General features: G+C 38.3%; 1 protein-coding gene across 1 annotated transcript in view; it reads left to right on the top strand.

Annotated features, from left to right (window-relative positions):
• The window catches only part of LOC141140001 (uncharacterized), a 407741-nt gene that overhangs the window by 114421 nt on the left and 278442 nt on the right, over positions 1–14878 (top strand). Inside the window, exon 3 of the mRNA XM_073626689.1 lies at positions 499–1050. Coding sequence (XP_073482790.1) covers positions 499–1050 — 552 coding nt within the window. The remainder of the gene's footprint in view (positions 1–498; positions 1051–14878) is intronic.

Raw genomic sequence — 14878 nt, 5'->3', positions numbered from 1 at the left:
CCTTTTTGCTAGGGTGCTTCAGCCATTGGATGCTTACATCCAACATCACTGGAATGAGCGCTCTACCTTATTCCAAACATCACACGTGCACCTCTCTTCCCCTGTTGAAGTAACAGTGAGCTCAGCAGCTGCTGTAATGCGTGAGAGAAAGAGCGCATGCCAGGGCTTAGACCAAGGTTGAGTGATCACCCTTGTGATTATGGTTGGAGCATCCTAGCAACAGGGCAGGATGGAGGAATGCTAACTATGGCATACTGTGTAACTGTGGGAGTACTGACAATTACATTGATTGCATAAGCAGTTTTTTTGAAAAAGTGAATTTAGCATGTTTATATCATCTTTCCTTAACATACTACATTCATCATAGTTAATTATCCCAGGGAATTGCCTACTCATTGCCTAGCAGTATGTTATTCGTCCAAAATGTCAAGTAGTTTAGAACCTTTTGCTGTTTTTAAATATATATAAAACATAACCGTTTCTGTCCCTTTCCCTTAGGTTGCAGAACTGCTCCAAATGATCTAGTTTTTATTCTAGATGGCTCCTGGAGTGTAGGTCCTGAAAATTTTGAATTACTAAAAAAATGGGTTGTTAACATTACAAGTAATTTTGATATTGGACCTAAATTTACTCAAGTTGGAGTGGTTCAATATAGTGACTACCCAGTTCTTGAAATCCCACTTGGAAGACATGAATCTATAGAAGATCTTATCAGAAGAATGCAAGATATTGATTATCTAGGTGGGAATACACGGACTGGAAATGCAATTCAGTTTGCAATAGAAAACCTTTTTGCTAGGTCATTGCGACCATTAACCAAAATTGCTATTGTTCTAACTGATGGAAAATCTCAAGATGATGTAAAGGACATAGCAGAAGAAGCAAGGAAAAATAAAATTACTCTATTTGCCATTGGGGTGGGATCTGAAATTGAAGAAAGTGAGCTAAGAGCAATAGCCAATAAGCCTTCCTCAACATACGTGTTCTACGTTGAAGACTATATCGCAATATCAAGAATACGAGAGATAATGAAGCAGAAGCTCTGTGAAGGTAATCTTATAATAGTAAATTGTGCTTATAAAACAAAACAAAAAAACAAAACAAAAAACAACTAACGAACACAGCAATTGTTGCAACAACTTCAGTGTTCTATTATTTAAGTCTCAGTATTAATGTGATGGAGAAATAATAAAGTATACGTAAAGTCAAATAATTTGTTTTTCAATTTTGATTACAGTAGGGAAGGGTTAGATCTCCTGTTTGTCTTTTATTGTTGTCTTTGTCCTAGCTGGGGACACTCACTACTGGTCCTGCTGACCATTGTCTCTGGTATAGTAAGTGATGGGAAATCCAAAATGTTTGAGTTGTCATTGAAACAGACAGTGGAGGAAAATCCAAAGGGTAAACCTGTTATAGAAACAACTTTTTTTAAGATGGAATATTGCCTTGTTCCTGCTACGTCTCTGGGGCAGGAAGTGAAGTGCAATTTTGTACTCTATTCTAAACTAATATAAATAAAGGTTTGGCTTTACATACTCTTTAAGCACTAACAAGACCTTAAACAGCACAAAGGGCTTGTGTAGCATGGTACTGTATATGCTTTTTCTTTGTAAATCAGGCATTTAACCTTTAAAGAAACAGTGGACTGATTATAGTGGAATGTATCTTTAAGGGGTCACATTATGTCTATTAAGAATAACACCTACTGTACCTAATTCCAGAAAAAGACTACTGCACTTTGATGTTTACTGATATAGTAAGAAATTTAACTTTTATACTGAAATAAAGGATCATTAAACATTCCTGAAGCTTTCAGCTGTAAAAGTAAAGAAGTTTACCTGAAGAACAGATGGGTCTTCATTCAATTTAAATCCTTAAACTGGTCGAAGGTTGCAAAGAAGAAGTGAGAGGGGTACAAGTGGCCCAACAATAAATGTGGTGGTTTAAACCTGAACTCTAGAATAGGCATTTGCTGATTAGCTGATAGCTGATTGGCTACCATGCACACCAGATTTTGCACTCTCCAGTTTAAGCAAATTAACGCCTTTTGTTTCTGTGCAGGAACTTCCTCTAATAAAGGCCAGTGACTGTTGCTCCCTCTACTTGTGCAGGTTGATTGGTCTTTGATCAGCCTCCTTCCTCTTGTTTTCTGCATGCAGCTTATAGTGTAAAGCAGTGGTTCTCAACCTCAGTCCTCAAATACCCCCTTTGGGCCATGTTTTCAGGTTTTCCTTTACTTTGCACAGCTGCTTTAAATCAATATCAATGACATGGTATTGATAAGAGCTATTTTATCTAAGGGAAGTTCCCAAAACATGGCCCATTGGGGGTACTCAAGGACTGAGGTTGAGAAGCACTGGTGTAAAGACCCTTCTTGGTCCCACTCCCATCTCTTCTTTCTACACAGGCTATGTGAAGCACAGTGATGATTCACTGTTAATTTTATATGGTAATTACTGGCTTTGCCAAGGAATTTGGCGCACGCAAAGCAGTTTTATATCCTCTGTGGCTTTTAAGGAATATGTTTAAATAAAAGTTTTTTTGTTTTTTGCCTGAAGTTCAGCACCAAAACAACATGTCTGTTGTAAATAAAAGACCTAGACCAGTATACTGAGTTAAAAGCTGCTTATTTCAGCCCAAGAATTAACTTTCAGAATACTACATTTTAACTCAGAATTAAATAATCTAAAATAAGATAAGATGCCAAGATACAGTATGCTTCCTTGATGTTATTAGTTTATGTTTATGTAAGTTCTTTTTTTGTTGGTATTTTCTTAGTTTGACGGTGCTGTCAATAGCTTGAAAAAGTTTGTTGGATAAACTGCAATAAAACAGAACATTTGTGAAAATGGTGGATGTTTAAAAATGTGTAATAGAAAAGGTGAAGGATATAGCACTTATGTGATGTCATGGGGATTTGTCTTTAGTAATTAATATTATGGCTGCACTGCATAACACAGACCAAATGCTGTAAGAAGAAAAAAACATTTTGCAATCTAATAATGTTTTTGGAAGTAATTCACTCTGAACTAAGTTGGCTGTGTGGATCATGTTTTTTTCACCTTTTTTGTAAGCAATAATTATGCATAATGTTAAGAGCTTTAAAACACAGAACATAAGTACTAACATTTAGAAAATTATATTTGAAACTTTCTAATGATTGTTGTTCTCTAAAAACCTTTTTCTTACCTACAGCAAGCTTTTCCTTTGCAAATATTTACAAAAACTGCTGCCAAATTTAAATTATTTAGCTCATTAACAATTCACTGAAGCATAATCAGTGAACAAAAAAATGTACTTTAGTCTGTGCACCTATCACAAAATATTCCCCTATTGGCCATCACCATTTGCCTCTTACACAATATAGACAAGCTAAAGTTGAGTTGTCAGTCACAGCTCACATGTCAAAGACACTCTCCAGGTAATGGTCTCATTTTACTTTTCTGTACACATGTAGTCAGAAGGACCGGTCAGACCTAGAGAGAGGGGCTTTCCTTTTGACTTTTGAAAAAAGTCAAAATTTACAAATCAGCAACAGCATGTTTAGTTTACTCAGGCTGCATGTTTTAAAGGAAAAAGGCTAGGGGCATAGGCTCCTGCTGCTGTCCATCAAATTCTATGACGAGGGAGCAGGGAACTTAGCCAAGCCACGCTACTTGTGTCTTTGGATGCACACAGCTCGGCTCAGGAGCGTGCCCACACTTGTGCCCCCATAACACACAGCTTGCTATGGGGGCACTCAGAAAAGAGATGGAGAGGACAGCATGGGCGGAGGACTGCTAAAGAAGATGTAGGGGAATGCTCTGGGTACATATAACATCTTTTTTATTTTAGGGGGAAAAAATGGAACCTTTAGAACCACTTTAACATTTTTTGTTAGTCATGCACAATAACATTGACCAGCTACAAGTATGAGTATTTATAAACCAAATCCTTTGTGCTCACCAATATATTGATAAAAAAATATAGCTGCAGCATACAAAGTTTTTAAACTTTTGCAAATATACTACATCTAAAGTGCCGTGCTAAACTAGTGGAAAATTTGATCAAGAAGTGAAATAAAATGTGAAATCTGAAAATGAAAAACTTAAACTGTGAACTACAGCAATACAAACACTAAAGTCCAAAAATAAATCGAACTGTCCATTCATCCACATGTCCATGCTAGTCTATAACTTATAATGTGAAAGTATCTTCATTAAATAATCCAACATGCAATTGAGAAATCCATCACCAAAAGGCAAATTAATAAACGCTCACCTTTTGATGTAGATCTTTAAATAATAAAAAGTCATACAGTGTGTGTTCCCCTTTAAGCTGGGATAGCTGTGAGCACCTAGCTGAATATTGTCAGCTTTTCCTCCAGTGAACGGCTCCAGGAGTTATAAATATGCAGGCCATAAAAAATATAAGGATTCAATAAATAGTGCTTTGCAGATAATATATCAATTCAAATTAATAGAATGCGAGGCTAAACTTAGATGCTCAGAGCAGGTTGTCTCCCATGGCTCTGTGGAGAAACCTTTGAAGAAGTCAGTATCGAAGTAATGTGTAGGGTGGAACTTATCGAGGCTTAGAGCTAAGCATTTCCGGTATACAAGCCACTGCCCAATCTGGGTATCAGAGGTGTCAGCCAGACTGCACATGGATCAGTGAGCCATGGGAGGCAACCCGCTCTAAGTATCTATGTTTAGCCTCACATTCTATTAACTTTGTTAATGTGTTTTTATCATTTTTATAAACTGCATTAACATTTTATTCTGAGAGCACTATTTGTTGTATCCTTATATTTGTTATAGGGTGCATATTTTTGACTCTTGGAACCGTTCACTAGAGGAAAAGCTGACAATATTCAGCTAGGTGCTCACAGCTATCCCAGCTTAAAAGGGTAACTTACACTGTATGACCTTTTTATTATTTAAAGGTCTGCGTCATAAGGTGAACAGTCATTCATTTGCCTTTTGGTGGAGAATTTCTCATTTGCACGTTGGGATTCATGGTCATATTATAAGTTATGGACTAGCGCGATGGACATGTGAATGGATGGACACTAATGCCACGTACACAAGGTCAGACTTTCCGACGGGAAATGTTCAATGTGGGCTTGTTGTCGGAAAGTCCGACCGTGTGTATGCTCCATCAAACATTTGCTATCAGAATTTCCGCCCACAAATGTTTGAGAGCAGGTTCTCAAATTTTCAGCCAACTTCACTTTGTTGTAAAAGTCCGATCGTGTGTACACAAGTCCGCCACACAAAAGTTCACGCATGCTCGGAATCAAGCAGAAGGAGCCGCACTGGCTATTGAACTTCCTTTTTCTCGGCTCGTCGTACGTCTTGTACGTCACCGCATTCTAACGTTCGGAATTTTGGGTCAAAATTTGTGTGAGCGTGTGTATGCAAGACAAGTTTGAGCCAACATCCGTCAGAAAAAATCCACGGATTTGTTGGCGGAAAGTTCGATCGTGTGTACGAGGCATTATATTTATTTTGGACTTTAGCTTTTGAATTGTTGTAGTTCACAGTTTAGGTTCGTTTTATTTGCAGATTTCACTTTTTATTTCACTTTACTTCACAATCACAGTTGGCACTTGTTTAGCACAGCACTTAAGATATAGTATAAATACAGGTATTTTACTGTCTGACTTAGTTAAACATTTCTGAGTGAGGTTTCACATGTTTCTTCAATGATAAATCCAGCTCTCAGAATCATGTATTATGGTAAATGTAACATCCACTGGTCCCAGGTGTTTTTTTTTTTTTTTTACCATTCACTGATCCCATATGATGAATCATTCATTTTTATTACATTGGCCATTGATTCCTATGGATGACCTGCCATGTTTGATCCCACATGTTATACATATTCTCTGCGTATTCGATGCCCTGAAAATCAGGATTGTAGCTCGAAATCTGCAACTACCACCAGTAACCCCCTGCCCCCAGTAATGCTAAATGTAAGAAATAATGTGAATATTGTGGGTAGGGGCTTGCAATAAAGTTTGAATGTGGAATCTCAATTGTAACTACTGTATGTTTTTTTCTGTGTACAAATAGATTTTGCTGTGCTATTGCCATCCTAGACATGTTACTATGATTGTGGAAAAAACTTAATTCATCCTCTATAAACTGACCCCTAAAATGCATTTCAGAACATTTGATTTGCATTTGCTTATTTATATTTTCCATATGGAACTAACTATCATATTTTACATAAAATTTCTATGATTTGTAAGAGTAGAATTCCCACATTAAATCTTAAAAGGGACATGATTGTTTAGGGAGATGTTTGCTTAGTTCCAGCACAGGTTGCCAAATATTTCATTTATGCAAGATTTTTCTTAGAGAATTTCTGAGGAAATATGGCAATGATCATTCTGTTATAAAACTCACTTGGCAATATTAAGAGGCAATACTTAAGTCATTTGAGAGGCTAGCTTATCTAAATATGCTGAATATAGTGCTTTCTGTCTGTCCTACTCACTGTTATATATTTTTTTTCTCCATATTTGATGTAAATAATCTACCAGAATGTGTTCGTTTTTAATTACAGATGTACGTGAGAGCAGCCATATTGGCCTATGACATATACACTACATGCACATGCTATTCTTCCTTTTGGAAAACATTAATTGTGCTATAGACCTCATCATAATTGGTGTTAGTCTGGGAAAAAATTTAAAATCAATATACCTAAAGTGTATTATTGGCCAAACTATAAAATCATATATGAAAGGGTTATTAAACCAATGTATTATATGGCAGCCTACCAATCATTTCATGTGGTGACTGCATTTGTTTTCTTATCTTAGGCTTTTTTCCCCTCTGTTTTCACCTGGTGATCTGGCCAGTAACACACCTTCTGTATTAGAGTGCCCCCATTCTGGATGAAGAAGCACAGGGGGCTCCTTTGTACAGCAGCATTGTCAGCCTGTGGGGGAGGGAGTGTTAGATGCACTAGCAGATTTTAATAAGCTAACAAATTTAAGCCAAACACCAGTCAATACTTTATAAGCAGTTACAGCAAACTGTTTTTTTTCACCTTTTGTGATAAAGGTTTTACATAAATAAATAAAAGCTGAGCATTAAAAGCACCCATGCTAGTGGTAAATGGTTTGTCTCATCTCTGTAACTGATACTTTTTGCTGGACAACGTGTTCTTTTAAAAAACAACAGACTTACTGGCTGGATCACCAGATGAAAATAGAAGAAAGACTAAAAATGAAAATTAATGCAGCCATCACTTGCAAGAATGGGTATATATAATATAATAAATGTTTGCTTTTGGGTTTAATACCACTTTAACTTCCACATTCACAATAAATTTGAATTATTTATAACATATTCCTTTAAATTTGAATGATCTTAATGTTTGTAAATGTACTTTGTGAAGATCCCCACACATTTACTTCTTTGAATGCTGTGAAAGATATTCAATATGCCCTGTGAGTAGGCACTGCTGTGTCACGCATTTCACAGAGCCTGCCTTCTGAACCACTACTTCTGCTGAGAGGAGGAGTTTCAGGAGGCGGGGTCAGTATGGAAATAACTGCTTACAGGCAGCAAGGTACCATGAAATATGTAGATGATAGAAATTGAAAGTAAACAGCAGAGGAGAAGCTGCAAAGCATGCTGGGAATCCCGGAAGTTGTAGAAAGAGATGGCCATCAGACAGGCACAACTCAACAACACGAAAGGAGATTTTTTAAGTAAGCTTATATTAGATTGTCAAAAATAATTCTGATTCTCTGGTGTCTGTGGCCCAAGGATTTCAAGGGTTATAACTTAAAATGAGCAAAAATGAAAATTCTGCCCCGCCATTGGCATTCATTACTCTGCTAAAATAATATTTCCTTCACCTAGAGTATTAGTGAACCATGTAAAATGAGGTTTAGTTATGTCTTATGCAAATGCATTTTCTTATCTGTATTGCCTTACTTAGGCCTGAAGATTTTGTTTTAACAACATTGTCATATTAACAATTTATTTCTCTTACATGGCATATGCATACTTGTAACTACACCCCAAAACACATTCTGCTACTCCTCCTGAGTATGGTGATACCACATGTGTAAGACTTTTTCACAGCCTGGCCACATACAGAGGCCCATCATGCAGGGAGCACCGTCAGGTATTCTAGGGACATAAATTACATATATCTAATTTCTTGACTACCTATTATACTTTTAAAGGCCTAGGAGCACCCGGACAATGGAAACACCCACAAAATGACCCCATTTTGGAAAGCAAATGGGCCATAATGAGTCTTTTGAATTTTTTTCCACAAGTTTTTGGAAAATGTGGAAAGAAAATGAAAACACACTGTTTTAATGTATTTTTTACACATTTTTACAGCACTGAGGGGCACTGATGAGGATCCACTGATAGGGTGGCATGATTAGCACTCACTGATGGGCCCTGATATGCACTATTGGGCACTGATGAGCACTAATAGGCACTGTAGTGGCACTTATGAGCACTGTAGTGGCAATGATGAGCACTAATAGGGCACTGTAGTGGCACTGATGAGCACTAATAGGGCACTGTAGTGGCACTGATGAACCCTTTAGTTGCACTGATGAGCACACACTGATGGCACTGTAGGGCACTGATGTGCACTGTAGGGCACTGATTGCACTTCCTGATGGGCACTGTAGGGCACTGATGGCAAGGTAGGGCACTGTTGTGCACTGTAGGGCACTGATGGCATTGTAGTGGCATGGTAAGGCACTGATGAGCACTGTAGTGGCACTGATGAGCACTGTAGTGGCACTGATGTGCAGTGATGGCACTGATAAGCACTTACTGATGGGCACTGGTGGCAGTGTAGGGCACTGATGTGCACTGTAGGGCACTGATGGCACTGTAGTGACACTGTAGGGCACTGATAAGCACTGTGGTGGCACTGATGTAGCGGTGTGAGGAAAGCGCTGAACAGGGCATGACACCTGTTTGTTGCGATCGCTCCGCCATTGGACAGAGCGATCACTTGGTAAAAGGCCGTTGTGATTGGCCCTTTACCCCGAGCCGTGAAGCGCTGGGTCCCGGGGACCCAGCGATCACAGACACTTCAGGATGCGCACCCCAGGGGGCCCACAAGAAGCGTAAGCATGGGAGGCTGTCAAGTGGCAGCCTGTCAGAACCGCGCTGTAGCTATCATTCTGCAATAGCACGTCAGCAAGTGATTAATAGAAAACATGAGGAAAGTTTTGAAGAATGTTCAATAAAATAAAAACCTGAGAACATAGATTTGAGTGTTTATGGCCAAATGTATCAACACAATTTGCACTGAGAAAATCCTTCCCATCAGTTACCAATCAGATTCCAGCTTTCAGGTTGGTCTGATACTGACTGGTGTGTGAGGAGCAGAAACTCAAATTCTTATCAGGAACAAGTTGGTACAGTTGGTACAGAAAAGCCCTCAGTGCCCAAGCCAAGCTTGCTAATCGTGCATGTAAAGGATTATATAATAATTACTTTGATTAGCAGTTGTGTTCATCTTGTGTTTACAATGTAAATTCTGTATTCCTTTTTTTTTTCTGCAATATGTTTGTCTAAACATGCATGTTCATTAGCAGGTAATGTTAAATATTAAAGTTTGTTCATGTGTCCATATATACTATAAAGAGGAATGATTGTTTCCCACATCCATCTGATGCAATGCTACAGTCCTAAGCATCATTTCTGTACAACACTTCTTTAGGGCTACAGCTACGGGAAAATGAAATGTGCTGAGGTGGAGAGTTTAGGCAGGCTGCACTTTTTTAGATATGGTTTATTCTTAAAAACATTTAACTTTGTCACACTTATGCTGACTGTGGTAATATGCTGACTGTGGTCCTGTACAGAACAAAAACCTTTATTCTGAAAAGTGTTTTTTTTTTGCAAAGTGTGTGTTCACCTAGCTTCCTAAATAAGGTAAGCTGTGTTAAAGGCTAAACCCACCTCTTGGGGTATGTTACACGTTACACCCATATTAAGGGAGACCGGTGACAGTGGCTGAGGGTTCCTCTCTTAGCACTTGTGTTCACTTTTCATAAACAGCATGGCTTTAGCCGCACATCCATCTGTGAACGAGATATCTGCAAGTCCTGTCTGCCTCTCAGCAGTTTCAATGAATGGTGAGTGTCCTGGTGAACATGCTCATAGTTCATTCACAAATCCCCACAGCTTTCAAACTAACACCCCATAACGTATGGGCTGAAAGCTGTAGGGATTGTTTGCATGAGTCTGACATTGCACCTGTGATCTACCAATCACAGGTGCAATGTTTGCAGGCTCTTGAGGAAAAAACACTCAAAAATATGTCAATGTATTATTTTTTCCCAAAATGTGAACTTATCCTTCAACTTTAGTCATCTAATCATGTGCAAATAAAAATCCAGTTAGTTTTAAATTCCCTTGCATATGATTTGGTATAGCAAGTGAACACAGCGAAGTTAAAGTGTGCCTAAACCCAAGACATAATGTTAGTTCATGAGTCAGACATGGAGGCTGAATTTGTTTCCTTTTCCAATTTGTTTCCTTTTTTTATTTTCTGTCCTAGTGTGACAACAGTTGCTGACCATACTGTATCTATGGAGGAGGAGTTTTTTCTTCTTAGGACTAGAAGTGTGTTAGGACTACAGAACACCCCCTCCCCATCTTCATATCATGGGGAGAGGAGTTCTCTAAACCTACCACATTCTCTGATAACAGTGATCACAGATTACACTGCAGAGTGCACAGGATAGGGGGCAGCACTGGATTTCTGGCAGCATCAACACTTATTTATTGACATACATCAGGTATAACGAAACTCGTTTAATGGTACACTTAACTGTCCAAAAGGGGGCAAAGAAGAGAAATTCATTGTTAGGGCTTACATATTCTTTAAAGCTAAATGCCGAGTATGGTTTTTATTGCAAAGTTACATTGGTCATGCTTAAACTATTGTAAGTATATATATATATATATATATATATATATATATATATATATATATTTATTATATATATATATTAGGGCTGTGGAAATTAAAGCGGGGGTCCACCTATCTATCGTTTTTTTTTTTTTAGTTCATTCACAAACTATTCTTCTCAGCATTACATACTCCTATATTGTGTGTAATATGTCCGCCTGTGTCAGATTTCGTCGGAAAGAATAACTTATATTATTCACTGCAGGCAGTTTCCATCTTCATTGTGGGCATTTGAAGCCCACAAGCATTTATTTCCTGGATGCGGTGAATGCTGTGCTCCCAGCATTCACCGCTCGTTCCCGCACATGCTCAGTGGCATCCTGGGAAGCCTGAGACTAGCTCCCTGGAGTCTGTGCGGAGTCTGGGAGAGGCTAGAAACATGCCTACTCCCACGGGAGGAGAACCAGGAAGTGCAAAGAAGAATAGAAAAATAAAAGGTAATTACTGCGATTTAAATTTTTTTAAACGGCATGTCAGCATCTAGGCAAGGAAGAGAATACATACAGATATTGTTCAAAATTTGGGTGGAACCCCGCTTTAAAGATGAATTCCTCGATAAATCGTTCATTTTTCAAATTCTTTTGATTGGTACTCACCTCTCTGCTGGCTTCTGGGTCTTCAGGGAGTTCCGTCGGAGATCCGGTGATGTCGCGGTCATCGACGTCACCGGACTCCTCTCCCCTTCCCCAAGTGCCTCCGTCTGCTAACGAATGGAAGGGGGGAGGAGTCCGGTGACGTCGATGTCCGTGACGTCACCGGACAGCCTGGACAGTGATGGTACATATGGATGTGGTTAACTGGGATCATTCAGTGAGCTAAGTGTAGGCAAATATGATAACCAAATTTGACAGTCAAAATACTAGATAAGTTTTATAATCAAAGTTAAACTAACTTTCCACGTTTTTCTTAAAGTTTAATAAAAAAAAAATTACTTACGTCAGTGCTACAGTTTGAATTTAAAACGTATCTGTGTGAACTGTGAAGTTAAGTCATGGATTGTGGAAACTAACTAGTATCAAGTGATTGTATATAGTGTATACCACATTTACCACTGACTAATGCAGACTTGCAATGCAAGGAGATCAGCTAAAAGTAGTTGGATCTGTATGTGCGTTATAATTAATCAAAATGAGTCGATTAATCGATTAAAAAAAAAAACGATTAATCGAACACGAAAATTTTATATAATATATATATATATATATATATATATATTCCAAGCCTGTGAATAACTGTAGTAATCACATTCTGTATATATATATATAATGGTGTTCCGCGCTTAGGACGGGCCAGTGACCGAACTGCAGCCCCCCTAAATGAGAAAGCACCGAAAGGTGCGATCCGATGATTATGTAGTCTGAAGAGATAGGGGATTGGCGCTGTTCACTGATAAAGACTGATAATAAATCAATAAACTATACAAACTCCTAACAAAAGGAAAATATAACAACCCAATACTAAGTGGGTAAAACGTGTAACACAATGTGAATTATTATTAAAAAATAGATATACGTGCTGAGAATGGTCAAAAAATGTGCAGAGTGCCCAAAGAAATTTTTTTACAAAATAAAATTGGTAAATAAAACTCCAAGCATTACCAACGTAAATGACAAAAAACACAAAGAATGTGTATGTGTGCAATGAAAGATATAGGTGGGTCTACCTAAAAGGGGACAAAACCCCGTGTTCCCCACTGAAAGTTAATATGTGTGCTAGTGAAGCTGAATCGTGATGACGTCTTGATGACGAAACGCGTAAGGCGTGGCCTCTTGGTACGCATACGTCCTTTCTCACTTCTGTTTTGTCCTGCACTTCCGGTTCCGGCAGACGGCTGTGGAACGCAAGCCGCTCACACTGCACTGTCTGCGGCTTCTCACGTGGAGCCGGTCGGCAGAGCGCTATTTGTTTTTAACTCTTGAGTTTTTTACTTTTTTATTTTATTCATTTCTTTTTGTTGTTTATTTGAGTTTAATAAATATTATTCGGAATCACACTATGAGGCTCTTCTCTTCTCCCTGCACATGGTAACTGTTCCGGATGGATGCCTTTTGAAAGTGATCGGGTGACACGGGTGGAAATTAGGTGGTGAGGGGGACACCAACCGCTTGGATCATCGGATCATCTACATGCTCATTACCCCTGCAGGGGTTGGGCACTCTGGTGAGTGGGGGCACTAGAGGGGACTCCACACGGGACAGCATATACTCATTGGGACAGATCTACCCGCAACCTTTGAAGATACATCAGCCTGCTGCATTAGAACTGTTTTTTATTCACGGACATAGAAAAAAAAATTTTTTTTTTTTTTTTTTAAACTATTTATCTGGTTGTTTGGACTCTCTTTTCTTTTTGGTTTTTTCACTTTTTTGATTTTTTGTGCACCAAGATTGTTAGCACACCACATGCCGATTGTTCCTTTTTTAGTTTATAGATATTCTCATATTTAATATTTTTTTCAACACGATTCAGCTTCACTAGCACACATATTAACTTTCAGTGGGGAACACGGGGTTTTGTCCCCTTTTTAGGTAGACCCACCTATATCTTTCATTGCACACATACACATTCTTCACATTCTTTGTGTTTTTTGTCATTTACGTTGGTAATGCTTGGAGTTTTATTTACCAATTTTATTTTGTAAAAAAATTTCTTTGGGCACTCTGCACATTTTTTGACCATTCTCAGCACGTATATCTATTTTTTAATAATAATTCACATTGTGTTACACGTTTTACCCACTTAGTATTGGGTTGTTATATTTTCCTTTTGTTAGGAGTTTGTATAGTTTATTGATTTATTATCAGTCTTTATCAGTGAACAGCGCCAATCCCCTATCTCTTCAGACTACACATTCTATATATATTTTAATGAGGTGTAGCTTTTGCACAGTACTATATACAATACTGTGCAAACATTATGGGGTACTTGTGACAAAATGTGATGGAGTGGGAGAAGGTCTGGTGGTGAGCAATGTGCTGCTGCAAGTTTACACTACTTGGATATAAGGAAAAAAGAATGGAAAGATGGCCTGTTTGTTTATAAAAATGAGAATGCTTAAAAAATAATGAAATTGGTAATTTTTCTTTTATCAATGAACAACTTACAATGTCCATAAATAGAGAAAAAGTAAATCTAATTAATATTTGATGTATTGATCCTCTAAACCACATAGATTCTCCTATGTACACTTGCACCCAGTTTTTAAAGGAACTTGGCAGGCAGGATAACTAACCACAGATCTTCTGTGGATTTCGGCTGTCTCAATTGTTTCTGTCTCTTTATGAAATCCAAGCAGACTCAAAGATGTTGAGATCAGGGCTCTGCGGAGGCCATACCATCTCATTTATTTTGATGAAGATAGTTATTTATTACTTTGGTTATATTTTAGAGGGCATTGTCCTTCTGCAAAATTAATTTGGGACTGATCAAATGCCTCCCTATTGGTATTTCAAGATTAAAAAGTGCCAGCCTGCATTTTTCAGCATTAGGGAGACCATTAATTCCGACCCAATCCACAACTCCATGTGCAGAAATGCAGCCCCAAATCTGTAAGAAAGCTCCACAATGCTCCATTGTTGCATGCAGATATTCATGCCTGTACTATTTTCAAGGCCTTAATGTAAAAAAAGTGCCTTGTGTTACAGTGCACCTGCTGCAATTTGTCTGCACACCATTTTTTGTGTTTTAGTGCATAGATGACTTGCTTGGACTTGTTTCCATATTGTAGATATGAGTGACATGAAAGTCAATTTTTTCCGTGAAGAGTACTCCTGATCAGACATATCCCTGTAGATAGGTGTACCAGGGTCAAGATGGTTTTTTTTAAATCTGAGCCGTTGCAGCTGGACATCTACTGATTGTAAAAAGGAAGTCAGCATGATGTATCTTTCATCTGCCGCAATAAATTTCCTTGGCCAAC

Source organism: Aquarana catesbeiana, linkage group LG04, assembly GCF_042186555.1.
Source record: "Aquarana catesbeiana isolate 2022-GZ linkage group LG04, ASM4218655v1, whole genome shotgun sequence".
Classification (NCBI taxonomy): domain Eukaryota; kingdom Metazoa; phylum Chordata; class Amphibia; order Anura; family Ranidae; genus Aquarana; species Aquarana catesbeiana.
Note: the sequence above shows the minus strand (reverse complement) of the source record. Positions and strands in the feature narration are given on the sequence as shown.